The sequence below is a fragment of the Vespula vulgaris genome, chromosome 10, assembly GCF_905475345.1.
Source record: "Vespula vulgaris chromosome 10, iyVesVulg1.1, whole genome shotgun sequence".
Classification (NCBI taxonomy): Eukaryota; Metazoa; Arthropoda; class Insecta; order Hymenoptera; family Vespidae; genus Vespula; species Vespula vulgaris.
The window spans coordinates 3,635,001-3,661,423 of NC_066595.1; the positions used below are offsets into that span (position 1 = coordinate 3,635,001).

Below are 26,423 nucleotides of genomic sequence, written 5' to 3' on the forward strand. Positions count from 1 at the left end.
TGTATGTATGTATGTATGCATATATGTACGATCATTCGTAGTCAAACAACTTGGATACATACATACATATATCTAAATGAATGCGATTAGTATTCACGACTTCCCAGATAATATGTTCTCGCTACATGCGTGCTCGCAGTATCGCAATACGATCGACAAAGTAGCTTGTCAAAGTTTATCGTAATACTTAAGATTATCAAAAATGAACAACAGAGAATATCGCATGAAAGATATTGGAAAGAAACAACAACAACAAAAAGCAACAAAAAATCACAAACACGATATCAACGATCTAAACACAACTCAAAAACGTCTAATGAAAAGTAAGTAAGTAAGTAAGTAAGTAAGTAAGTAAGTAAGTACTTACTTTCGACCATTTCGAAAATAAGAAAATTAACAGAATAAAAATGTGAATAAAAATATTAAAAATTGTTTATAAAACAATACACCGAAGATATTTACATTTTCGATAACGCAAAGAACTTGAAGGTTGAAAATAAGATCGCCAAATGAATTCGGGTGTCGATCGAAGACTCGCAGTTGTTCGAGTCGATATCGATTATCAAGGAAATTATGGGAGGTTAAAGTTCAAAAGACTGCGAGGGTCTGCTTGAGAGTAAAGTAAAGAAGAGGAAAGAAGAGGTGGAGAAAAAGGAGAAGAGGAAGAGGAGGAGAAGATGGAAGAGGAGGAGGAGGATGAGGAGGAGAGGGGAGGAGGGGAGGGGAAACAAGAGGCGTGTACGTGTCGGTAAGCGAACGTTCATGCTTGCTCGAGTACGGGCGCACGCGCGCGCTCACACATACGCATGTACGCACGATAGTGCATGCCTGCCGGTGTGATTGACATTAGTAAGTATGCCATGGCCAACCGCTCACAACGTGCTGGTACGAACAACTGCAGTACTGCCCACACCGACTGCCGCGTACAAATGCACAAGCATTCGCATGCTGATCTATGTATTGGCGCGAACAACGTTGGCGTTTGTCTAGGTCTACTAGAGTAACCAAAATTTTACGAGAGAAAGAAAGAAATAAAAAAAAAAAGACTTGATTCATCCGTTAAGATCAATCGAGAAAAGAAATGAGCGATTGACGCAAGGTATCTTCGCTGATACCTCGGTACATTGGAAAAAAATGTAAATTAAGAGATATGATTTAAAATAAAAAAAAAATTGAACGAATGTATCTTATGTAGATATTTGATATAGAAGTTACGATGAAATTTACGCGAGATACTTTATCAATGAATCCGAAAGATATTTGATATATGCTTTCTTTCTTTTTTTCTTATCTCTTTATCTTTACGATGAGATAAAATGAAGAAGTTAAATTGTCTTATCTTTCTCTCTCTCTCTCTCTCTCTCTCTCTCTCTCTCTCTCTCTCTCTCTCTCTCTCTCTCTCTCTCTCTCTCTCTCTCTCTCTCTCTCTCTTGGGAATGAAGATATCACATCGAGGGTTGGACGCGTTAAAAAGAGGTCCATGAAGAAAGGCAGCATCATTATTTTTTTTATTTTTCTTGTTTTCATGACAGTCATCGCAAAGATATTTTCTTTTTTTTTTTTTGAGGCGCGACGAAACATTGAGCGCGGATCCTTTCGAACGTACCGCCCACGTCATATGGTGTGTTAAAACAATGCAACAGGTGGCCTACTCGGACGATCCGTTTCTACTTATTTGTAGCATACACTTGAAGGGAGAAAAAGGCGAAAGATAGAGAAAGAGAGAAAGAAAAATTAAATATCCGATTGCAGGAAATCCAATTGAACGAGATAATAAATTCGAAGTGGCGATGGGATGATTAGGAAAATAAAAAGAAAAAAAAAGAAAAAAAAACAGAAAAGAAATTAAAACGTTAGAAACTAATTAGTCAGAAATTAGTTAACAGTGCTCGTTACCGTCGTTAAAAATTATTGTGGAATAGAGAAACGCACGAAGGAAAAAAGAATAAAGGAAACGAAAAAAAAGCAAACGAAAAAAAAACAAAAACAAAAAAGAAAAAGAAAAAGTCGCCGATTCTCGGTAAAAGAACGGAGATAGGTCAGATGTAAATAAAAATGATACACCGTGGAATGACGTAACGTAAAACTCTGTTCGACGAAGGACACGGTTTTCACCGGGTTCGATCTTCCTGTAAGATGCTATCGTTTCACCAAAAAACCGGTATCGTCGAAGAAAGAGAGACACCGTGAAAGATATTAAAAAAAAGAAGAAGAAGAAAAAGAAGAAAGAAAAAAAAACAAGTAAAAGAAGAAGAAGAAGAAGAAGAAGAAGAAAAAGAAAAAAGAAAAAAAAAGAGGATATGACGATGACGCCTCTCACAAGGTCCTCTTTCTGCTCCACCTCTCGTACTTTTGCTTTCGTCGAATAAATACGCGCACGAAATACGCGGCTTGCGTTTAAAACGGACCACAACTTACCCTGTGTCTCCTCCTCTCTCCGCTTCTTCTGCACTCTTCGATTGGCTCGTCCAGCAGACACGACACCGTCCGAAACTTTCATCGACGACTTTCGTTACTTTCTTATCGGTTAAAAAGTGAAACACCGGTCGATCCAGCTCTCCCCTCTTACCTCTCCTTCCCTCTTTCACTTCGATCCAGGATATACGGATCCCCGGTCGATCTTCTTCGAACGATTATCGCGTAAGAGAGAGACCACCGTCCTCGATCGTTCTCGATATATCGAGAGTGAAACTGCAATATCTACGGACGAAGGATGAACTCTCTTCTTCCTTTCCCTTCTTCCTTTTATTTGTTTTCTTTCCTTTTCTTTCTCTTAATTTTCTTCGATCACTATATCTACTACTTGCATACGTATACATGTACGTACACATACGTACATATGTATATATTTCGATGAGAAAAGTATCACGAAAGTGGTGCAGTCCGTATATGGAGAAGACGATATTTCTTTCTCACAGTTACTTTGTACATTATATTCTCTCACACATCCTTACGTAACCAACACACTCGATGTCCTCTCGAGCGAGAAAGGAATCTTCCATTTCTCTCTCTCTCTCTCTCTCTCTCTCTCTCTCTCTCTCTCTCTCTCTCTCTCTCTCATTCTTCAACTTGAACTTATTATTACAAACGCAACGATTTTTTATTCGCAAATTTATCCCTTACGATTAACCCTTTACGATTATCACTCTTTTATATATATAACTTCGTACGTGGAAACGTGAAGAACATCTAAATCTAAACTTAGATACTTAAGTAAAATAATGTAAAGAGAAAGAGAGTGTGTGAGAAAAAAAGAGAGAGAGAACTCTTCGGATGTATTGAAACGAAGAAACGTGAGGAGACGGAGTAATGCTCGTTAGAAATTCTTTCGTCATCGCGTTTGCGTCAAAACGCTTCCTGTTTTGTTCGTAAACAGCACGGTTCTAAAGGCAGCAGCAGTAGCAGTAGCAATAGCAGTAGCAGCAGCAAAGACAGGAGCCCTTTTTCTCTCTCTCTCTCTCTCTCTCTCTCTCTCTCTCTCTCTCTCTCTCTCTCTCTCTCTCTCTCTCTTTCTCTTTCTCTACGCAGAATCTCGAGTCGTAGTAACGACCGTGATCGAATGTCATGGCGATTCCTCCTCCTTCCTCCCCCTCCTTCTTCCACCGTAACCTCCCGTACTTCCCTCCCTCCCTTCGACTCCCACCTCCCCTTCCTCCCCACTTCACCTCCTCGTATACGATCTCCACCTGGAGATCCACCTTCGTAACCGTGGCCGTACGGTTCAACGAGTAACTACGAGAGAGTGAAAGTTCTCGTTTACACGCGCCACGAGTTTTTGGCATTGGGCTTGGTTGGGATTGGAGGATCTCGGTTGGTATCGAGGCCACCGGTACCACCACCACCACGGCATACTGAACGTGGATCCATGAGTTCGGTGGATCGCGTGGCCCGCACACAACTGCCTGCCCCAAAAACTTTGGGCTTCGCGAGGCGTTCACTTCGGCTCGTGGTCGTTTGTCGAATGAAACGCGTATATTTAGTTAGTTACCTACGTCTTTCATTGCGTCGTTCGATCGTCATTGTGATTATCGATTTAAATAAGAATATGAAAGGACGTTCTGTTATGTGAAAATTGTTATTGATCCTTACTCATCTGTTTTGTTTTGATATTGGAAAGAAAAGAAAAAAGAAAACACAGAAAAAGAAATAGCGATGGAAAGAAAACTTATCGTTCCGTGTTGTCGAATATTTCCATTCAATAATCTATCTTATCCTCGGTGATCAATAACAAATCTGATTGTATTACGACGTCGATTACGTGCTTTGTGTATTATTATGTAGTGTTTACTAGAAAAGAAAAAAGGATACAATAGGATTTTAGGAAAATCCTACTCCCCTTCATTGTTCCTCTTTCTGGGAATAGAAAATGTGCGCCAACATGAGTGTCCTGCAACAAGGCCGTCACATAGGTACGATATTAATTTTTAAATATTATAATATCTCTCTATAACGAGAAGATATTCCAGAAGATCATGGGTACCGATCGAGACTGATCTTTCATATCTACTTATAAAATGATTTCGTTTTTTTTTCGATCTTTTTATTCCTTCTTTATTTTTTTATTCTTTTTCTTTTTTTTTTTACTGTCATATCTTGGATTATGTGGAGAAGTTTACGAGGACGAGAAAGTTAAGGATAAATTTATTTCTTTCCCTTCCTCTCTTTTCTCTCTCTTTCTCTTTCTCTCTTTCTTTTTCTTTCTTTCTTTTCTCCGCTAAAAGCGGAAGTTAAATTTACGCGATCGCTATCGTGCGGCGATTCAGCCACGGTCGATCGCACGAACGATTAGAAACTTGAAAGTATGGGATTCTTCCGTTTGCTCCAAATTGCAACAGTTCCTAGAATGAAAAAGAAAGAGAGAGAAAGAGAGAAACGGAGACTCGATCGTTTCGTAACAGACAAAACTTCGACATTCAAGTGTCCGTCCTCCTTCCTCCTCGCATATAATTAAAAGAAAAAGCAAACGTCGAACGTCAGATATCGACAAAGCCAATGAGAAATTCTAAAGATAATAATTCGCTGAACTCGTAGAAACGTATTCCGATGAAAGAATTTTTGATTTTGAAATCGTCGCTTGTGTTTCGGACGACCGGCATGCGTATTCAACGGAAACGGAAAGAAAAGAAGAATAAAAAGAAGAAGAAGAAGAAGAAACGAAAAGATAGGAGAAGGGATAGGGACGAAAACGAAAATGTACGTGCATGTATATGTCTATGTTGTGCGTATGTGTGTCGTATATGTTTGAAAGAGAACACGAGCGTTAGTCAGTCATGTAGTTAAAAATAACGGATCGTAATTTGTAACGGTAGTAGGCCGAGAACTCGAATTTCGATCTTTCTACGGTGCTCTCTCTTTCATTCTTTCTCTCTCTCTCTCTCTCTCTCTCTCTTTCTCTCTCTCTTATAGTAGCTTATGACACAACATGGTAAGGCTTGCCGTAGGAAAAGTAAGGTAAGGCCAGTGGTATAATAGAGAAACTTTCACTGCGGAGGTTCAATGTACCGGTGTCTCTAACTCTCACTGGCCCGTTCTCTCACTGCCGTCTGCCAGCAACTCGCGAGCATCCGTACTGACGAAGATAGTAGGTATGCCCCCTCCCTTCCCCCGACGATGATTACACGATTCCAATCGATCTTTTCTTCAGGATTTATCATAATAGGATATTAATTATTCTTGTTGTTATTCTATGTCGAGTGTTATTTTTGTCTTATATCGTTGTCCTATATCGTGAGAGATATTTGTTGTGCTATATCGTGAGAGAGAGGGAAAAAATATTCGATAATTAATTCGAATTTTAAATACTCAGACACATAGATATATTTACGTATGTATATATGTTTTATTAATATACATCCTGTTTGTTGTGTCACTCATGTTTTGATAAATATTTTAATAACGGGAAATAATTCGTCAGATAATGACGCCAGTCGAAATTGGCCGTTCGCTCACAATGCGAAATATTATTTTATACCTGTGCGATTAGTACAGAAAGAACCGCTTGTTGGATAAGATGGAATTTAACGGGTGTCGTCGTTTTTAACGGTACCAAGTGTGAAGAGATAAGAAACAAAGTGTTTCGTATCTCCTTCCGTTCTTTATATCTACATCCGCGTTTCATGAATATTATTGCATCTACATGTATATATATATATATATATATATATATATATATATATATGCATAACATATTTCTTCTGACGTAGTCCTCAAAATAAATAATTTGTTTTCTTCGCAATAAGAGATAGATTATCCTAGAATGGATACTATGAGACCATTATCATACTCGAGAATAAAAAGAAGAAAAAGGAAGAGAAAAAGAAGAAGAAGAAAATGGTGGGAGGCATAGTCATAGGATGTCATGGCGTGGGAGAGTCACTTTCACCGTCCACGGTCCCTATAGCGGTAAAATCTACATGGTACATAAAATCGGACGTGCCGTTCCGCGATCGGAGTTTATAATAACAATATATAATCATAAGAGAATAATCGATGAAAATATATATTTCTCTCCCTCTCTATTTTTATAATCAGATTAAAAAAAAAAGAAGAAATCCCAACAAAAATAATACTGGACGGTGGATCGATGAGAAGAGAAAAAAAAACAAAAATTCAAAATGAAAGAAAATAAAAATATCGGATGTATATAAAGAGAGAGAGGAAGAGAGAGAGAGAAGATATAGAGGAACGTAATACGAAGCTTCTCTTCGCAGTAGCTTGAAACGGGCATAGCGTCGTGTCTAATAGAGCGAATGCCTCGTAGGGAGGAACGCGAAACTCGAAAAAGCTTGGCCGACATAGAGAAATAAAGAAGGAAAAAAAGAAAGAGAGAGAGAGAGAGAAGAAGCTTGCGCTTAGGCTAACACGCGGAGCCTAACACGCATACGACAAAAGAGACTACTTACTTGTAGTCTTTGTAGTCGTCGCGTAGTCGTCGGCGCTCCGGCCTCTCAAGAAGAGACCGTAGGTTAGTGCATTGGCTGCACTTTCCGTCTCGGTGTGTGCATGTGCACGCCGGCAGTGGCGGCGGCGGCGGCGGCGGCGGCGGCGTCGGCTCTCGGTCGTATGCATGCATTGGTTACGCAAGAATAGCAACGTGTGTGAGACTGCTGACCCACATACGGCGGCAGGGAGCAAGGACCCCGGCTTCGGCACGTACACGCGCATTTCTACATACGTATATACATACACGTATGCGCGCACATACGGACGCACACATACATACTCAACGAGAGGAAACTGAGAAAGAGTATCGTATATGTGTAAGCGAGTGCACTCACTCCCTCTCCAATAATACTCTCGTGTCAAATGCGCATGTGTATAGATACGTGATGCGCGCTACCGTATATATATATATATGTATGTATGTATGTATGTATGATGTATGTATATATATATCCCTCTCACTCTCGCCGTCTCACTCGAAACTACCGCCGCGTATTCTCTTCTCCTCTTCGCGCATGCCAACGCCCGCGAGCGTCCCACTGTATGAGTGCACATGCAACTCCATCTGTCGTCGTATGCGCTTAACCATAAACGCACACACTGCTCTCGCCCACGTGGCTCTTCGATAGACACAGGCCGGCTTAAGGACCGTTCACACCATTTTTTCTTTTTTTTTTTCTTTCTTTTTTTAATAGACACGAATGATTTTTCTACTTTTCTTTCTTTACTCTTTTTTATTTTTTATTTCCAAATCTTGTCTATATTCTACGATCTTCCATTACGTACGTATTTATACTCTTTTCTTTTTTTCATTGGTCTCGATTCGAACGTATTTAAATAATAAAAATGCCAAGAAATTTAATGATTCGAGTCGGAATAATGATTTTCGTTTTTTGTCGAGCACTTGACTAATCAAAGGAAAAAAAAAGGAAAAGAAAAACAAGGGAACAGAAAAAATAATTGTTTACTTGTTATGCGTATTACAAAACATAATTATTTTCGTTCGCTATAATCATTATTCGCGTCTATGTCCTTGCGTGAAATTTTTATCAAGAAGTCAAGGCTCTCTCTCTCTCTCTCTCTCTCTCTATCTCTCTCTCTCTCCCTCTCTCAAGGCGCAGGCCGTCTTACCTAAATTCTCGGCATTGATCGGACGCATTAAAAATATCTTCCAATGGTGACGACCGATATACAGAACGTTTGACGATTTAATTCCTCACCCAACCACTCTGCCTACCCATCGCGAAAAAAGAAATCTTTTCCAATGATCTCGTTCGAGGAAAGTAACTTTCCAGAAGAATGACTTTTCACTACTTCGAGATCTACGAGTGACACTATACTTCCAATCTCGAAAGAACGATACAAAAAGAGTGTTCTAGTTTTATTTAAAAAAAAAAAGAAAGAAGAAACTAATCTGTGGAGTTATGCAAAGAAGTATACTTACGTACATGTTACATACAATATACGTAAATATTCGTAACTCACGTATATATATATATATATAATTGTTCAAGCATTTGCATATATAATAATTCATTCCTATAAAATATGTTTCGTCTTGATAACACCCATTCATTCATTCACCAACGCATACAACATAGTTGTTCTTTCTTTCTCTCTTTCTTTCTCTCTCTTTTTCTTGACCCGTTGACGATGGATCAAAGGGTTCTCGAGTCAGCAGACTTTACGAGTGCGATCATCAACGACAACTACGACGACGATGATCTTGCGGTATGATTAAAATGACCCAAAAGTAGAAGTGAACTCGTCTCGTTCGGTTCTCTAGACGCCATAAAAACGAGACTCGTAAGCCGATCCTTCGAGCAGGCGTACCGTGTACCTAATTATTCGCAGACCGTTTGAACGATAACGTAATGGAGTTATTACTATCAGAATGACGATACCAGAGATTAAGTACAAGAATAATAAAAAGAAGTAAAGGAAGAATGAAGTGTTATTAAAATGACATGATGCAACTGACTCGTAACTGTAATTTTATAGATATTTGTTAATGGTATATATATGTATATGTGTGTGTGTGTATGTATTACCTATTATGTTACAAGAACATTTTATATAACAAAATATTATTGAAAAAATATTAGAGATTATTTAAGTAAATTTATTTTTATTTTTTTTATAATACGATACTATACTAGATAAAAAGCGATCTACAAATGAACGATTCTATAGATGAAATGAATATTTTTTATAAAAAGAAAGAAGAAGTTGCAAATTTATTTCGTCTTTTTTTTTTGTTTAAATTGTTAAAAAAAAAAAAGTAATAACATTATCATTGGACACCCAGTACATCCGTTTATTGTGATCTCTCGGTTAGAGCAACGATGGCCTGACTCGCCTAGGCTCGACCTCCAATTATAGCATTATTTAACATTGTTGCACGGAGAGTAGTCGTACGTTCCGAAGAAACCGGAGGTCCCGTGAACCCCATAAAGCTTGCCAAGTCGTAACGCCTATGTAATCTAAGCGATACGTCGTAGATATAAAGGAATTTTGCACGTTACACCGCAAAACGATATTCTACCACGTACGATCCAATTGTCTGCTATTGACTAAAGAGGAATTAATGACAAACTATGCGTTCACTGTAATCTCGAATGCGTGCTCTCTACTTTTAACATTCTCTCGATTTTTCTTTAGAGTCGATACACTCATAAAAAAAAAGTAATAACTATTATTTTTCATTTGACACTAAATAGTATGTACCTATATGATCAGAATATTAAATTACATTCGTTACATTTTTCTATGATATATTAGATAAAAATGTCTTCTATCTGTGATCGTTAATTCATAATGTATAATTATTTGTTGCAGGAATTATGACCCTTACGAGCAGCCCGTGTGAGCTAGACAACATGAGCTTGTTTCAAGACCTCAAGTTGAAAAGGAGAAAGGTCGACTCCCGATGTAGTAGCGACGGTAAGAACTCAACTCTTTTTTCTCCTTCTTCTTCTTCTTCTTCATCTTCTTCATCTTCTTCTTCTTCCTTTTCTTTGCACTTTTATTACGAAGAAGAAAATAGGACACGTAAAAAATAAAATAATAATCATTTTATATCAACGAATGACGAAGACGAATACGTTAATTATCGTCAACGCAATATTCCAACGCATAGGGAACTACGTAATTAGACATTTGCAGAATATCAAAGCGCATCGTTCCTTCCTCCTTAGGGATCTATATTATCATTGGTAATCCTTTATGAACGACTCAATCCGGTTATCTTCGTCGATGGTATCAAAGACGATACGGATAAGCCTCATCCTTGCTTTCAAGAAACTGCAAATTCTATGATACGTAAACATATCTTTTACTATTGTTTCCATAACTTTGTCAATCAGATCAATCAGATATCGTGACCGATAGGGAAAATTAATCACGCAAAATAGATCTGAAGAAAAATGTAGGATCACGATTGTTTTGGATAATAATGAGAGTGGAAGGGTAAATAGTAAAAAAGATGACTAAAAAAAGAAGAAAAAGGAAAAAGGACAAAAGAAACGATTTTTAACTCATCTACAATACGAATGGTCGTCGTCGTTTTCGTCGTAGTTTCGTTGTCATTGTCGTCGTCGTTGGTTAGCAAGGATAGGTCGAGACGTGGGTGAGAGGAAGAGAATGTGTAGGCGGGGGGTTAAAACTAAGAGGAAGGTAGTAGGTGGCAGTGCAGGGTTGAGTATCACGCGGTTTCCCGGATGTGCACCGGTGCTAGTTGGACTTCGCTTGAACTCGCGTTAACACGTGTTGTCCTTCTCCTCATCTCTTTATCAGCATAGTGTCTATATATATATATATATATATATATATATATATATATATTCACACACATTCACATTATGTACCTATGTATACATATATATACACACATATATACATATATATATATATATTTCTCTCATATTTTCTTTTTCATTTTCTCAAAAGTCGAATCTTCCGGGAAAGGAATAGTTCAACGTGTGTCGTATGAAAACGATTCGTATCAAAGAAGCGCGCGTTCGCGAGAGTCTCGAAAGCGAGAACGCTGAGCGAGCTGCATCGATTTTTCGACACACGGTTGCAAACGGCACGATACCAATGACCCTCGACCTAGCGCCGGTTAAAGGTCAGAGACAGTTACTGGAATCGATCTTAACATTCACGAGTACGTCAGAAGAGATCTCACTCCTCAATCGTCCCTCTGTCAAGACGTTAATGAAGATGAATGATTTGAAGGATCGGTGAACGCGTTAAAGTGATCGAAATTTTCTTGTTGTTGTTGTTGTTGTTGTTGTTTATTTTCCTTTTCTTTTTTTTTCTTTCCTTTTTTTCTGAAATTTCTTCCCTATTCTTATTTCAATGATCAATATTCGAAATCTTTACTGATTCATTCATATGCTAGTTCGAGACTCATCGTTTTCGTGGTAGTTGTTGTTGTCATCGTTGTCGTCGTCGTCGTCGTCGTCGTCGTCGTCGTCGTCGTCGTCGCCGTTCGCGATACGCTCAACAACGCGACGCTCTTGGTGAATCATTGATCCCTCTCGATTACACGTGAACAGTCAACGCTCGCTGCTCAACGAGAGAGAACGACGCAATTGCGTTTGACGTGACGCGACCAAAACGAATTTTCGAATCGATCGTCAATGGAGTACTACGAGAGTAGCGACGACTGAATTATCATCCTCAGTTCGTTCACTTATATTATCGAACGATACATAAGAAGAAATATAAAAGGATACGGAAGAATAATAACAAGGAAAAGCAAGTAAAGAAAAAAAGAGGAAAAAGAAAGAAAAATAAAAAGAAAAATAATATTATGACGATGACATAAAAAATCCGTTTCCGTGTTGCGATAAATTCCGTTATCGTTATCACCACGAGAGCCCGGAAAATATCTATATATTTGATTTATTATTATACAAACACGAAATATAACATTATCATAGTTTATAGTAATAACTCATCGTGGTGGGATCGTATAAATTATATATCATTCTAAATGTAAAAGTTATTACTGTCAAATTTATCACCCGTGATCCAGTGGATTATAATCGATTTAATTCGAGGAAAATCGAGTGTGAAATCTATTATATTAATATAGATATACACACATATATATACACATATACAGACACATTGTGACAATAATTTTCATCTAGCAAACTTCTAGTTGTTGAAATAACTTGAATACGAAGTAAAAGACAAAAAAAGACATAACTAATCGCACGAAGATGCGACGTTTCCGAATTGTGTCTGACTAATATCGCTCGTTACTACTCAAGTTCACGAATAAAATCGTACCAGTAGCTTCGATCGCAAGTGCATTTAATATATTAAAAAGTGATTATCTAAGGACCACATATATCCTTTCACATAAATAAAACGATCTTAACGATCTTAACGCGAGAAGAAAATCATATGACGAAATGACTAAAGGCGAGACGATTTGCAAGTAGAGAAAGAAGTAAGATTGACAATAATAAAATAAAAATAAAAATTATTTGATCGTATAAAACATTGTATAGAAAATATATGTTGATCCAAGACATAAAAAAAAATGACGTTTCCAATAAGAAATAACGTATCCATCGCAGCGAGTCACCATTTGTTCGGAGAAAATTGGAATCCATGGAACATGGATTATAATAGAATGCTTCATTGTACGACTTATCAAAGATTTTCGATGTATACGTACCCATATTATCCGTATAATAATTATGATTATACCACTTACGATAGTTATTACAATTTACGGCATAACTTCCGATTCCCATTGAATTTCGACTCGTACACTATGTTCGATCATTACTACAAGACTTTGGATTCGAAGAACGTCTACCCAACGATCTTCGGTAAATATTCTCATTATATTTCAATTTTTCTTCAGTTTTATAATTTACGATTTTTCGATGAAGAAAAAAAAAAGTATTAATTTGTAAACCGTTAAGAAGTAGATAGGATCTTTGAACGAACGAAGGGACATTTTAGTTGGGAAAAGAGGGATACGGTGTATGCCTTTGCGAACGAATGATCCGCACGTACCGATATCTATCGTGATCGTACTATTAATAGAATGGAAACTGGTGCCTAGGTACCCACAATCACGGCTCGGCCTTGTCAACTGCATTCCTTCCTTGACCTACACGAACGAACTAGCAATAGCCCCAGATCCTTTTCAACAAAGCGACACAACACTTCGCGAATTACTATTACACTTTCGTGTCAGTCACTTAAGTAGTACTGTGACTCTCCTGCGTCCCATAAAAAAAAAGGAAAAAAGAAAAGAAGAAGGAGAGATTTTCGCAGCTGCACTTGCCGCACCTTGAAACTCACATTCTGTCTTTGCCGTCTCACGTTAAGCCGTCTCGTGGTTCACGCGAAGTAAACTGTCGATTAGATTCGAAAACGTTATAACGATATATTCCTTCTATCGTAGGATGGGCTTAGTTGAGGAATAGTCATTAGATCGTCTTCTCTTTGATATCAGTATCGTTACGATATCGAACGAACAAGTTTCTTCTACTTGAGATTTTCTTCGATGACGCGTAATCGATTTCAATAATTCGATAATAAGGTGTCCTAACCGAGGAGAATTACGCGTTAAAATTAGCCCGATTATAAACGAGACACCAACGCCTTATTTCTCAGACTCCCCGGTATCCCTCGGATCAGCAGGCTCGCCGCTCGGGATCCAGCCGGCGGACGCACCTTCACCCATAAACTTTCCTGCTCCAGGGGAGAGCATGGCGGATACCTCGACCCTGTCGCCAGACGCCAACATGCCAGGCTCGCCGGACTGTCCCATGGTCAAAGTGAAGAGCGAGTACGTCCTGGGCAGCCCGAGTCCAGGAACACCTCGAGATCCTTTGCGAGTCACTGCCATGAGTGGTGGTGGAAGTGGTGGTGGAGGTGGAGGAAGTAATGGCGGAGGTGCTGGTAATGCTGGAGGAGGAGGAGGTGTAGGAGGTGGTCAGGAATTACGCGAAACAACGTGCTCGGACCGTGCTTCGCCTGATTCGGTCTTCCCAGATGCTGGAAGCATGGTGGGATTTAGGGTTATCGAGGAACAGCAGCAGCAGCAACACCATCACCAGCAGCAGCAGCAGCAGCAGCAGCAGCAGCAACAGCAGCAACATCATCACCAACAGCAGCAACAGCAGCAGCAGCAGCAGCAGCAGCAACGTTCCAACACACCAGCACCAAACAGATCCTCGCCTTACTCACCCGTTCAAGCTGTCTCCACGACCCCAATGCCTCTAGAACCGTCCTCAAGGAGCGAGAGTCCCGACAAAGGTGATCTTTCGTCTGTCCAAATGAAAGAGGAGTCCGACAATTCGGTCTTCGACGGTGGAGGTGGCGGTGGCGGTGGTGGTGGCGGTGGTGGCGGCAGCGGCGGTGTTGGAGGGAATTCCGGCGTTCGTACGGACACGTCCAGCCAGCCTAGTCACCGAAACAGTCCGTCGTCGCAATACAATCCGAACCAGAGCATGAGCCCTACCGGTGGTTCGGCTCACGTCTCTCAACAGCAGCAGCAACAGCCGCAACAGGCATCACCAAGGGCGCGAGCGCCATCGGTACCGCCTCATCTCCTGGCTCATCATCAATTCTGGTCACAAAATTCCGGCGTACAGGGATTTGCCACGCAAAGGCTATTGAACGGCGTAATAAGTAGTGCCGTTAGTTATGGACAAAATGTTGCGACCGTTTCCACCAGTAGCTGCACTACTTCTAGTAGTAGTACGGGAACTGGTAATAGCGGTGGTGGAACTTCCGGAAATACGGGGGCAACCACAACGTCGTCTTCGTGTAAGTTCATTTAGTACGACGAGGGGTAATACTCGAATATTATCTCAATGTACCCTTTGATTTATCTCAAGAACAGATTTCATTTGCCCATTCGTCTCGCGTAGAACATTTGGATATTTGTTTATTTTGAATGTTTATTTGAATTTTTAGGCGAAGGAATGAAACCACCGGCTCAAAGACCAGCCCCAGCACCACCCAGACCACCGCCCACGGTGATCATGGGAGAAATCGGTGGCGTTAGGACTATGATATGGTCAACGCCACCTTTGGACCCTGTACCACCACCCGCGGCTTCGTGGACCGCCACAGCCGCGGCTGCCTCTTGTTCCTCTTCCGAGGAATCGGCGGCACAACTTCTCCTAAACCTCGGACAAGAGTCCAGAGGGAAACCACCTTCCGTTTCCTATTCGTCCGGACCACCTCTCAACATGGAGAGGCTATGGGCCGGCGATTTAACGCAACTGCCGGCTGCCCAGCAGATGCAAGCCCTCAATCTCACGGCATCAGGCTCCAGTCAGCCTTGGGTGAGGAACGGCGGGGTCGTCAAGTCCGAGGCGGCCTCGCAATCAATGTCGGTCGCACCACCTGCCCCACCGTTACCGCCGCAAGAACACGAGGAAGACGAAACGCCCATGATCTGTATGATCTGCGAGGATAAAGCCACGGGATTGCATTATGGCATTATCACCTGCGAGGGGTAAGTTGCCTTTACTTTTCTTTCGTCACTTCTAAAACGATAGAGATCTTTTATGAACATCTCTTAAATTCTTGATGCAAGCTGTGGATGATGATATTCGGATAATTCCAGATTGAACCTCATTGACTATCCTACGATTTAAGTATACTTTACTTTTCGTAAACAAACTATTACCATGTGCAAAATTAAAAAGAGAAGGACCTTCTTAGTACGGTACAACCTTAGTAGAGTACAACCCACAAGTTCTTAATTATCAACCTATTTCCCGCTTCATCTCCCTAGCTGACGATATCCATCCAAGGTGGAAGAAATACTCCTTGAAAAATATCTCTTGAAAATTTACGTAAGGATACTCCAGATTAATTCTGGATGTCACCACTGGGTATCGTTGTCTGACCAACGTCGCAATTTCTACCTCGTCGTTCTCCGTTGTCTGACACGTAACGAGACGATGTTTACACGAAGAAACTTTACGTAGTTTTCTTCCTTTGAATCGTTCCGATTAAAAATGAATACTTTAATACTTTATCGCGAATATCTTCCTGTGTTCATTCAAAAAACGTTATTTGAAGCGATGTAAAATGTAAGAAACGAAAGAAAAACAAAAAATAAAGAAAACGAGACGAAGACAAAAAGAATAGAAAAGATTCAAAAACAACAACGATCGATCTTGCTGCTGCAGGTGCAAAGGTTTCTTCAAAAGGACTGTACAAAATAGGCGGGTGTATACGTGTGTAGCAGAAGGTGGCTGCGAAATCACAAAGGCACAGAGAAACAGGTGTCAGTACTGCCGCTTTAAAAAGTGTATCGAACAGGGTATGGTCTTGCAAGCCGTTAGAGAAGACCGGATGCCTGGCGGAAGAAATTCCGGTGCGGTCTATAATCTCTATAAGGTTTGTATTAAAATGATTAAACTGAACGACTTTTGAATCGTCGGTATTAAAAGTAAAACAAAAAAAAAAGAAAGGAAAAGAGGAAAAGATCAGAAAAAAAAACAAAAGCAAAGAAAGTCTTACAATTCGTGACATACGCGATACTACGTACTATGTGATCGGATTAAATGACAAAGTTACGCGATTATGACTTTTCAGGTTAAATACAAGAAGCATAAGAAGAGCAACAAAGGAAGTGGGATGAGCGGTGGGAACATGGGTGGCATGGGTGGCGGCGGTAACGTTGGTGGTGTGAACGGGTCGGGATCCCTTGGTGCCAATAAAGGTACCATGGGCCCGACGATGTTGGACAAACACATGGTAGCAGCTGCGGCTGCGCATCACAGTCAGCAACAGCACGCACAGCTCGCTGGTAGCTTCCTTCATCATCACAAAATTTCGTCGGGCGATCCGCTCAACTCGCAACCTACTCCCAGCCATCCAAGTCACCCTGCCCATTCGGGCCACCTCGTCAATGGAACGATCCTGAAGACTGCTTTGACCAACCCTTCTGAGGTTATTATAACTTTTAATATTTTTTATGTGTTCATAAAAAAAAGAAGTCGTCATTATCAACCAACGTCAATGGCGTCGGTTGACGCTCTACTTACATTTCATTGATCTATGCGATCGATTAGTACTAAGATCACGATTCTTCCATCGCTATTATATCCAATTCTTACCTTTTACTTTACATTGATTGATCGATCGACACGATAGGCTTATAAGAGCAACGTCAAAATCAAAACGAAACGACATCGCTTTCTCTTTCCCTAGGAATAGCTCTCTGTGAACCAGATATTAATACATACGAATCAACGTCTGAAAGATCACCGATACCACAGCATTCCGTATTCGAAGCTAGCAATTTAAGTGATTTATTTTCCCCGGCTCCAGTTAGAAATCGAGCGCGACTCGACAAAAGTTGATCTTTACCGGTAGAATACGTTCGAGATCGTTGATGAGAACTACCCGAAGGCATCTTCACTTTCACTTTCGTACACAGCTGCACCGTTCTACGGCAGGACGCACGGACGTTCGAAATCGTTGCCAATCTGTTGACTTCTATCAATTTTCTCGCGTAGAAGTTTCTTTATCGGAAAATATATAGTAATAATAATACGCTCGAGAGAAGACACTTTCCTGGAAACAGTTTACCGTGAGAATAAAGTAAATGAAAGAAACACTTTCACGTTCGATCATGCTGCTCAATGTCATAGAATTTATTTTTATTTTCCTTTCCTTTTTTTGATTTTTTTTTTTTTTTATTGAATCTCTTACACGTGTGTACAGCCGATAAAAAACAAAAAGAAAAAGAAAATGCAATGAATTATATATGTTTCTATTTAATTATTTATTCACGCACGCGTTAGATGAAAGAAAAAATGAAAGAAACGTATAACAGATAGTATAAATATGATGATACTCGGTATACTAACTAATGTACACGCGCGCCCGCACGCGTGCAAGTTAAATCTAGTTCCCGTCTTTCATCGTGTTGATCCTGAAATGAATGAACTCTTCGCTGCAATTTCACTTTCTTACGACTTATCTTGCGCAAGCCTCAAGGTTTCCCACATTACGAAAGCCGATAGATAGAACGAACAGAGACAGCAACGGCAGCTCGCTCGAAAGCCGACTTGATCGGCATCGGCGTCTCCATTTTATCCTTTCTATATATCTAATATATTACTCCAGTACCAATGAAAGATCTTTCTTACGAAGAGATGATAAATCGATAATGCTAAGAGAAATCAATTAAGTTAAACATTAAAGAAATCCGAAAGAAAGACTATCTCCTTTTTTTTTCTTTTCTCTTTTCTTCTTTTTTTTTTTATTTCTTTTGACATAATCACGAAGAAAATGTAAAGACGTTTAAACTTCTAATAAGTTTTTGATTCTGAGAGACAACGTTTTATGATCAATCTAATGATTCGTGAAATTATCATGAGGCATCGTTCGTAAAATAGATATCATGGAAATAGATTCGTATTAAAGTGACTATCTATAAAAAGTCCGGAGCATCCAGGTGAAACAGCACGATGACGATCGGCTAGGGACAATAGAAAATCAGCGACAACCGGTGCCAAGGACGGGCAGTTCTCCGGCCGTTTCGTAACTCGTGAAAGTCTGCGCAAGGGACACTGACCTCTTACCACTTCCCCACCCCCTTCCTCTCTTTTCCTTCCCAGTCACCTTCGTCTGCCTCTTTCCGCCTTTTTCTCCTTCTCCTCTCCTGTGTTCCCTTGTTGTTCTCCCACCCTATCATAGCCTCTACTACCATCTACCTCTCCTTCTTCTCTTTCTCCTTCTCTTTCTCACCACCCTCGAGGAGTTTCAGTCAACAAACCACGCGACATCGTGGTCCCACGATACACAATGGGGTGCGTGAAAAATCTTATTACGAGTGAGAATAACTTAGAATTTTTTTTTATACGTAAATATAAAATAACAAATAGAAATTATACGTACAATGATCCCTTCTTATTTCTTATAATATAATTTTGTAACACCACTGCCGCGTTTTTACGTTTTATTCTCTCTTTCTCTCTCTCTCTTTTTCTTTCTTTCTCTCTTTCTCTCTCTCTCTCTCTCTCTCTCTCTCTCTCTCTCTTTCTTTCTCCCTTTCGCGTGATCCAAGAATACCGACCATCAGGAAGTATTTTAAAGGAAATAACGTGAAAAGGTCAGTGAGAAAGGTCGATCGACTTTGAACGAGAATCGTGTTTCTTTAACGACCAAGAATTGGAAATGACGTTGGTGATGATTTTAATAATCGTCGTAAACGACCTATTCAAATATTTTTTTTTTTCGATAATGATTTTCTTATTCAATAGAGACGAATTTGATTTCTTTGTATTTTTTCTTTTTAGGTGGTACACCTACGGCAGAGGCTAGATAACGCCGTTAGTAGTTCGAGGGATAGAGCATTTCCTTTGGACGCGACCCTCGCTATGATTCAAACGCTCATAGATTGCGACGAGTTCCAAGATATTGCTACGTTAAGGGTAAGAATATAAGAATATAGTATTGTGTTTAATCGGACGTAATTCGGTATTATTATATTATCTAAAGTATGTACGTTATAATGGACTAAGTAAAGGATTAAAATGATATTATGTACTTTTCTAATAACGATTTTATCTTATTTTCCATACCGCAGAACTTGGACGAGCTGCTGGACCATAAATCAGATTTAAGTGAGAAGCTGTGTCAAATAGGAGACAGCATAGTGTACAAGTTGGTGCAGTGGACCAAAAGGTTACCGTTTTACCTTGAGCTGCCGGTTGAAGTTCACACGAGGCTGCTCACTCATAAGTGGCACGAACTCCTCGTGCTGACCACCTCCGCTTATCAGGCGATGCACGGTCAGCACAAGTTCACCAATGTGGCCTCGGATGAGACGGGCGCGGATTTTATGCAAGAAGTAATTATTTCCTTTTTTTTTTCTTTTCATTATCGTTACTACGTCATCAGAACGTCTTCCGCTGACCAAATAAAATTTTCACAAATATATATAATTTGTCACCTAATTGGTCAGATCACAGACGAGATCATACTACTATTAAGCCTTGGAAAAAAAAAGTAACAATAATTTATTCCCAACAGGTTTCCAACAACATGTATACGCTGCAAACGTGCCTAACTAGCATGATGGGCCGACCGATAACCATGGACCAATTACGGCAAGACGTAGGGCTCATGGTGGAAAAAATAACTTATGTCACGCTTATGTTCAGGCGGGTGAGGCTACGGATGGAGGAATATGTCTGTCTAAAAGTGATCACCATGCTCTCGCAAGGTAAATATATGTGTAAAAGAAGTTAATATCTCTTGATTAATTACAGAAATAATTAACTACTTGATCAATTATAGAAATAATTAATTACTAGTAATCACACATAATACATAAGGTGATCTGTTTTTTGTTTGTCTGTTTGTTCGTTTTTTTTTCTTTTTTTTTTTTTATTTTATATAATGCTGCAAATTGGAGATGCAAAATGTAAGCATTAGAAACATTAATCTAATCTGTCTGTAATCGAATACTTTTCATTATGATTCGAATGATAACATTATAAAATTAAACTGAACAAAACATTTTATCTATTCTTTTCTATTATCCTTAGCACGAGGAGGTACACTGGAGTTAGAACAGATACAAGAACGGTACATGAGCTGTCTGCGAAGTTTCGTCGAACACAGTGCGCCACAGCAACCAGGTCGATTTCACGATCTTCTCGTCAGGTTGCCGGAAGTAAGTTTAATGAGATATGCAAGGGGAATGGGAGAGGTTGAAGCATGAATCGTTTGATTTGTCTTTGATCACACTTTTATGACATAATGTGAATACGAAATAATTACTAATATACATCGCGTCTACGCTTTGCACACACAAAGAAAGATTACGTATTAAATGGTTATCTAAACAAAAAAAGAACAAATAATACGAATTACGAATAAATCGTATGGACTTGTTGCTTGTTTCGATGTCCACTTTACAATCTCTAAAATATTGCTATGGTGTTTCTTCCTTAATTTCAGGTACAATCAGCGGCAGCTCTACTTCTCGAGAGTAAAATGTTCTACGTTCCTTTCCTATTGAACTCAGCAATTCAAAGATAGTAAATAAAAAAGCTGACGATAAACGAAGCTAAATTACCTATATACATACTATACATACATACATATACATATTATACATATATATATACATAAAAAGAAGAGGTCAAAAAGAACCCGACACAAGACACGAGAAAGAGAGAAGAAGAGAGAGAAAAAAAAAGCAAACAAAGAAACGAAAAACCCCGTAAAAATGGACTCGGACATAGAGAGATAGAAGGGGGAAATGCTTTGTTTGTGTATGTATGATATAATTATAAAAAGTATATATATATACATATAAATAATATAAATAATAATATAAATGTGTGTGTTCGTTGCGTTGTACAAAACGAAAGAGGATAAAATGTGAGGGAGAGAAAGAGAGAGAGAGAAAGAGAGAGAGAGAGAGAGAGAGAGGGAGAGAGAGAAAGAGGTTCCAAGGAAAAGGGATGAATAAAAGAAATGGATAAAAACTTGAAGAGAGAAAAAGAAAGAGAGAGAGAGAAGGAAAGAAGAGGAAACGGAAGGAAGAAGGAAACGAATGAGGAACGCTTGGAAATTTGAAAAAAAGATGGAAAATAATAGAGAGAATCTGGAGAGAAAGAGAGAGAGAGAAAGAGAGAGAGAGAGAGAGAGAGAGAGAGAGAGATTGAAAGATTGGAGAAATTGAGAGGGAGAGAAAGAGATAGAGAGAAAGAGTGAGAGATTGATGGAGTGCGCCACCTCGAGATAGGAAATCAATCGAGGAGGGGAACTGAACTTTTTTATCGAAACTAAAAGACTATAATAATATATTTCTGTACGCAGTACCGCGCAACTACGTCACTGTGTGTTCACATTGCATAATCCGATCGATAGTAAGACTCTCGTTACCGTACGCTCACCGTAGGCCACCCTACATAAATGTACTGTCACTCTCCACCACTCTGAACCGAACGAATCCACAGCCTGACGACAAGCCTTAAGGGACGGACGAGAAAGATACAAATAAATGGGATACACTAAAAAAGAAAGAAAGGAATGTTAAAAAGAAAAAAAAGAAAACAAAGAAAGAAGGAAATAAAACAAAACAAAACAAACAAACAAACAAAAACTAAGAAAAAAGAAGCGAAATCTATCCAGTACAGCGACGATAATGATAATGATGATGATGATGATGATGATGATGATGATGATGATTGATGATAATGATAATTGATGATGATAATGATGATCGTTTACGCGTTTTGCTCGTTAGGTGATTTCAGTGATCGAGCTCGGTCATTTCATGAATGAGATCTACTTTCACGAATGAACTGAATACATGAATTCTGACAACATATTTAAGGTACATCAAATTCGTACGGACGATTATTCAATCGAATCTCATCATTCTAATAAACGTAGCAATATTAGTGAAAACGTATTTTTTTGAGAGATTATCACGATGTCACCAATCGTACAGGGTACTTCAATCCTCCTCGAGGATATTTTTCGCATCATCGTACCGGCTAAATACTTGTTTCTCTTCTATATTTTCGTGAAAACGGATATATATATATAATTTATAATATATATAATATTATATATAATATTATAATATATATATTATATATATATATTTATATATATATATAAATTATACATATATATACATACATATATTAAGAGAAAAATGTTCGCAATATCACATTATCATTATCTCTAGCCGTCGATTTGATTATTATTCTCGACGACGCTGTCATTGTCATTGTCATTATCGTCGCTTTTTATAATCACTCACTCACCGTATTTACAGTCCAAGCGCGCAATACGAGAAGACTATAATAACGTCGTTTCGTTTTTCTTCTTCTTCTTCTTCTTCTTCTTCTTCTTCTACTGCTACTACTATTACTACTACTACTATTATTATATACCTTGTTTTTATTATTTTATTATTTTACGTTTTATCTTTGACACTATGGTAAATTTTAATGGATAGTAAGACGCATCTCTCATCGATTAGCGAACATTCTTTATCGTGTTGTTTTCGATCTTATCGAACGTTTCGATTTTTCTCCACTTCATATATATACATATATATATATATATAGAGATATAAAATGAATATATATATATATATATATATATATATATATTATTAGATCTTATATCTATTATTTTCTCTTCATATATATAATATATATGTATACATACACAGACACACAACGCTTATCTATTTTTTTATTTTATTATTATTTTTATATCCGCAAACAATTTTTTACAATCTCGTACTATCTTCCGTACGGACTCGACGATAAGAAAACTTTCATTGACTAACGCTTTGGAGTAAAAGAAATTCTCTTCAATTTTATCTTTAAAAGTTTGTCTCGAGAAAAGATATCGAAACGTTCGGGAAAGACTCGACGACGAGACTTTCATATTTTTTTATATTACTCCACGCTAAGATTGACTGCGATAATTTTTTTCCTAGTATTACGAGCGACTACAGTCGACGTATAAATAGAACGATCCTCGCGAATTCGAAAAATAATATTGACCGACGTGCTAATAGAGAAAGAGGGAGAAATAGATAAATAGAGAAGGAAAATAAAATTGAAAAGAAGAAACGAGAAGGAAATTAATTTAACAAAAGGAAAGAGCGCAATAAAAAAATATTCGATATGCTGTCACGTTTCCAATGAATTTTCTAATGTCTTTCTTTTTTTTCTTTTTTTTATTCCAAATTTTTCTAAAATTTTTCGTCAATATAAATTCGAACATTGCTAAAACATTGCTAATTTGAATTGAATTGCTAAACGATTCTAAACACTGCGACGTTTGTGATAATCGATTTCAATCGTGAAACACCGAAGGTCGACAAATTTCGTAATCGATTCAATTAGTTGTGTGGTTCAAAAATCAGAGAAACGAGAGAGAGAGATAAAAAAAGAAGAAAGGAAAGAATTATGCATGCAGATGCATATATACAACAGAATAAAAAACTGGTTAAAAAAGATTGTCCGCTTGATATAAATCATTCTTTTTAAAGATCTATCTCGATCCTCGTATATATAAATATACGTACGTAAAAAATAAAAAAAAAACTTCGGAAGAAAAAGCAATAATTTAACTTTCTATTCCATCGCACAGGTTCAATCGACGCGATTACTTAGTTTCTTGTCTTCTTTTGCAGAATTTTGTTATCAGTGTTCGCGATCAACGAGAACGATTGACGATTTTCTTTCACATTCGAAAAATTGCATTAATTCTTTAAGATGATAACGTGATAACGGACGATTGCATTTACTCGATAATTTTTCATGATATTGAAAACATGATTGATTGCACCAATAATCTATCTTTTAATTGCATCACTATTTTTTGTCATCTTTATCTAACAAACAATATGGTTTATATAAACAATACAACAACAACAGTCAATTCTCGTATATATACATGTATATATATATATATACACACACACACACACACATACGTATATGCATACATATATACATATACATAGACATACACATGCACATACACGCACACACAAAATAATAATCGTACCTATAATAATATATATAAAATAATTATATATGTATGTATATATACACACACGCATACACACACACGTATATATGTATGTGTATGTGTGTGAACGTATGTGTATATATACATACGTGTATGTGTATAATAATCTTGATTTCGATAAGAAGGAAAAGAAATTTTTTTTATAAAAATAATTAAAGACTGCCTTTTTTCGTTTAGAGATTCGTCCATTATACAAAATAACATTCCCTCTAATTCGATTTCTTTTCGAAACGTTCGAAAATACGTCCGTCGGACTCGTGATCGTGAGAAAAAAAAAATAAAGCCATTATCGGGCACGAGAAGAAGAAGATGAAAAAGAGTTACGCGTATATATACTTACAATTAGAAAAACACGCAACACACGCATACACACACGCGCAGATTAAAATAGGTTCGAAGAAAGAAAGAAAGAGAAGGAAAGAAAGAACGAAAGAAGGAAAGAAAAAGGAAAGAAATGAAAAGAAAAGAAAAGAAAAGAGGGAAAAAAAGAAACAAAAATAAAATCAACTATACACGGACCTTGGGCCTACTAGCCTAAGGATACTTGTCCATATTATAAGACTTAACTAACAATGGGATACTTCATACGATTTAAAACGATGTATATTATTCGTGGTTAAGGGATTGGGTGTAAGGGTTACTGTATTCTCCGAACATCATCGTAAAAACTTATGTTGGTGTGTTAAATAACGTAAAAATTTTCAATCCGGTATTTTATATGTCATCGTTTCTTTATAAACTCGATGAACCCTAAAAATTTTCACCACCTTCGTTACGATCCCTGTGTTCCTATTTATTATTATTATTATTATTATTATTATTATTATTATTATTATTATTATTATTATTATTATTATTATTATTATTATATTTTAATTATTATTATAATTATTACTATTATTATTATTATTATTATTATTATTATTATTATTATTATTATTATTATTATTAATATTAACAAGTGTGTATATATTCGTACATATTATATATAATAGGAATGATTAATAGAAAATATAATTGCTAAGAATCTGGTATTATTTTGTTGAAAATTAAAACGCGCATCGCGATGTCTGGGAATACAGCAGCTGCTTACAGGAGAGCTAAAGCGTTGGATCAGCAAGACTTAGGGCATCATATTACCGAGAGTATTATCATGCCCAACCTTTAATATTTAAGTGCGAGTGAGAGTCTATTGAGCAAAAGAAAAAGAAAAAAAAAAGAAAGAAAGAAATGAAATATATATATGTATATATACATATATATATATGTATGCACATATATATAAAAAAGTGTGTATGTGTGTGTATGTATATATATATATATAAATATATATATATATATATATACATATATATGTAAACACATGCCTCTCGTTTATGGGTTTAACTTTGTACATATTGTACGAAAGGTCTAATAATAACTATGTTGAAAGTACTAGTCCTGTCTTTGTATAAATCCGTGTTATTACCCGCTTTTTTCTCGCATAAACGTTGAAAGTGTTTCGTCGACAATATTTTCAGGCCGAATGTCGAGAAACGACAAGAATATTCTAACGAAAATAAGAATCGATATTACATTCAAATGAAAATCGTCAATTTATCGTTTTCTCGGGTGTGGTTGGAAACATTGTCAAATTTAATATTCGACTATATTTTTTTTCTCCTGTTTTTCTCCTATATTATTATATGTTAGATACGACCATTGCGGAGGATGAGGAAAAAGTAAAACAAATAGAAAAAAATTATTCATGCTCGCTTTGCGCGAGGAATTGCAAATGTTAACCCAAAAACGACGGGCAGAGCTACGCCAGAAAATCACGAATGCCGGTTTCGGCAAACGAAAAAAAAAATAGAAAAAAAAAGAAAAAAAGAAAGAAAGAAAGAAAGATA

At 37.7% G+C, this 26,423-nt stretch overlaps 1 protein-coding gene across 8 annotated transcripts in view; it reads left to right on the top strand.

The window, feature by feature from the left end:
* Positions 1-25,710, top strand: part of LOC127066625 (hormone receptor 4-like) — a 102,575-nt gene extending 76,865 nt beyond the window's left edge. For 4 of the 8 annotated variants that reach the window (XM_051000548.1, XM_051000547.1, XM_051000549.1 and 1 more), the window contains exons 3-12: positions 9,781-9,885; positions 13,591-14,748; positions 14,899-15,445; positions 16,128-16,338; positions 16,537-16,893; positions 19,251-19,385; positions 19,541-19,804; positions 19,987-20,179; positions 20,505-20,632; positions 20,920-25,710. In XM_051000548.1, coding sequence (XP_050856505.1) covers positions 9,786-9,885; positions 13,591-14,748; positions 14,899-15,445; positions 16,128-16,338; positions 16,537-16,893; positions 19,251-19,385; positions 19,541-19,804; positions 19,987-20,179; positions 20,505-20,632; positions 20,920-21,000 — 3,174 coding nt within the window. In that variant the 5' untranslated portion in view covers positions 9,781-9,785 and the 3' untranslated portion in view covers positions 21,001-25,710. Of the gene's footprint in view, positions 1-3,917; positions 4,410-9,780; positions 9,886-10,899; positions 12,795-13,590; positions 14,749-14,898; positions 15,446-16,127; positions 16,339-16,536; positions 16,894-19,250; positions 19,386-19,540; positions 19,805-19,986; positions 20,180-20,504; positions 20,633-20,919 lie in introns of those variants that run through there. The other 4 variants (XM_051000546.1, XM_051000551.1, XM_051000544.1 and 1 more) reach the window with 4 other exon arrangements.
* The last annotated feature ends 713 nt before the right edge of the window (positions 25,711-26,423 follow it).